This window comes from Wyeomyia smithii, chromosome 2 (assembly GCF_029784165.1).
Source record: "Wyeomyia smithii strain HCP4-BCI-WySm-NY-G18 chromosome 2, ASM2978416v1, whole genome shotgun sequence".
NCBI lineage: Eukaryota > Metazoa > Arthropoda > Insecta > Diptera > Culicidae > Wyeomyia > Wyeomyia smithii.
This window is the reverse complement of record NC_073695.1, coordinates 162,156,761-162,159,260: the sequence shown is the minus strand read 5'-3', so window position 1 is coordinate 162,159,260 and position 2,500 is coordinate 162,156,761. Positions and strand designations below refer to the sequence as shown.

Sequence of the window (2,500 nt, the reverse complement as noted above, 5' to 3'; positions counted from 1 at the left end):
TTATTATTATTATTATTATTATTATTATTATTATTATTATTATTATTATTATTATTATTATTATTATTATTATTATTATTATTATTATTATTATTATTATTATTATTATTATTATTATTATTATTATTATTATTATTATTATTATTATTATTATTATTATTATTATTATTATTATTATTATTATTATTATTATTATTATTATTATTATTATTATTATTATTATTATTATTATTATTATTATTATTATTATTATTATTATTATTATTATTATTATTATTATTATTATTATTATTATTATTATTATTATTATTATTATTATTATTATTATTATTATTATTATTATTATTATTATTATTATTATTATTATTATTATTATTATTATTATTATTATTATTATTATTATTATTATTATTATTATTATTATTATTATTATTATTATTATTATTATTATTATTATTATTATTATTATTATTATTATTATTATTATTATTATTATTATTATTATTATTATTATTATTATTATTATTATTATTATTATTATTATTATTATTATTATTATTATTATTATTATTATTATTATTATTATTATTATTATTATTATTATTATTATTATTATTATTATTATTATTATTATTATTATTATTATTATTATTATTATTATTATTATTATTATTATTATTATTATTATTATTATTATTATTATTATTATTATTATTATTATTATTATTATTATTATTATTATTATTATTATTATTATTATTATTATTATTATTATTATTATTATTATTATTATTATTATTATTATTATTATTATTATTATTATTATTATTATTATTATTATTATTATTATTATTATTATTATTATTATTATTATTATTATTATTATTATTATTATTATTATTATTATTATTATTATTATTATTATTATTATTATTATTATTATTATTATTATTATTATTATTATTATTATTATTATTATTATTATTATTATTATTATTATTATTATTATTATTATTATTATTATTATTATTATTATTATTATTATTATTATTATTATTATTATTATTATTATTATTATTATTATTATTATTATTATTATTATTATTATTATTATTATTATTATTATTATTATTATTATTATTATTATTATTATTATTATTATTATTATTATTATTATTATTATTATTATTATTATTATTATTATTATTATTATTATTATTATTATTATTATTATTATTATTATTATTATTATTATTATTATTATTATTATTATTATTATTATTATTATTATTATTATTATTATTATTATTATTATTATTATTATTATTATTATTATTATTATTATTATTATTATTATTATTATTATTATTATTATTATTATTATTATTATTATTATTATTATTATTATTATTATTATTATTATTATTATTATTATTATTATTATTATTATTATTATTATTATTATTATTATTATTATTATTACTATTATTATTATTATTATTATTATTATTATTATTATTATTATTATTATTATTATTATTATTATTATTATTATTATTATTATTATTATTATTATTATTATTATTATTATTATTATTATTATTATTATTATTATTATTATTATTATTATTATTATTATTATTATTATTATTATTATTATTATTATTATTATTATTATTATTATTATTATTATTATTATTATTATTATTATTATTATTATTATTATTATTATTATTATTATTATTATTATTATTATTATTATTATTATTATTATTATTATTATTATTATTATTATTATTATTATTATTATTATTATTATTATTATTATTATTATTATTATTATTATTATTATTATTATTATTATTTTATTATTATTATTATTATTATTATTATTATTATTATTATTATTATTATTATTATTATTATTATTATTATTATTATTATTATTATTATTATTATTATTATTATTATTATTATTATTATTATTATTATTATTATTATTATTATTATTATTATTATTATTATTATTATTATTATTATTATTATTATTATTATTATTATTATTATTATTATTATTATTATTATTATTATTATTATTATTATTATTATTATTATTATTATTATTATTATTATTATTATTATTATTATTATTATTATTATTATTATTATTATTATTATTATTATTATTATTATTATTATTATTATTATTATTATTATTATTATTATTATTATTATTATTATTATTATTATTATTATTATTATTATTATTATTATTATTATTATTATTATTATTATTATTATTATTATTATTATTATTATTATTATTATTATTATTATTATTATTATTATTATTATTATTATTATTATTATTATTATTATTATTATTATTATTATTATTATTATTATTATTATTATTATTATTATTATTATTATTATTATTATTATTATTATTATTATTATTATTATTATTATTATTATTATTATTATTATTATTATTATT

At 0.0% G+C, this 2,500-nt stretch overlaps 1 protein-coding gene across 1 annotated transcript in view; it reads right to left on the bottom strand.

Annotated features, from left to right (window-relative positions):
* LOC129720169 (putative uncharacterized protein DDB_G0286901) overlaps positions 1-2,500 on the bottom strand; it is a gene marked incomplete at its 3' end in the record, with an annotated part of 131,694 nt that overhangs the window by 661 nt on the left and 128,533 nt on the right. The window contains exon 8 of the mRNA XM_055671605.1: positions 1-920. This exon is cut by the window's left edge and continues 661 nt beyond it. Coding sequence (XP_055527580.1) covers positions 1-920 — 920 coding nt within the window. The remainder of the gene's footprint in view (positions 921-2,500) is intronic.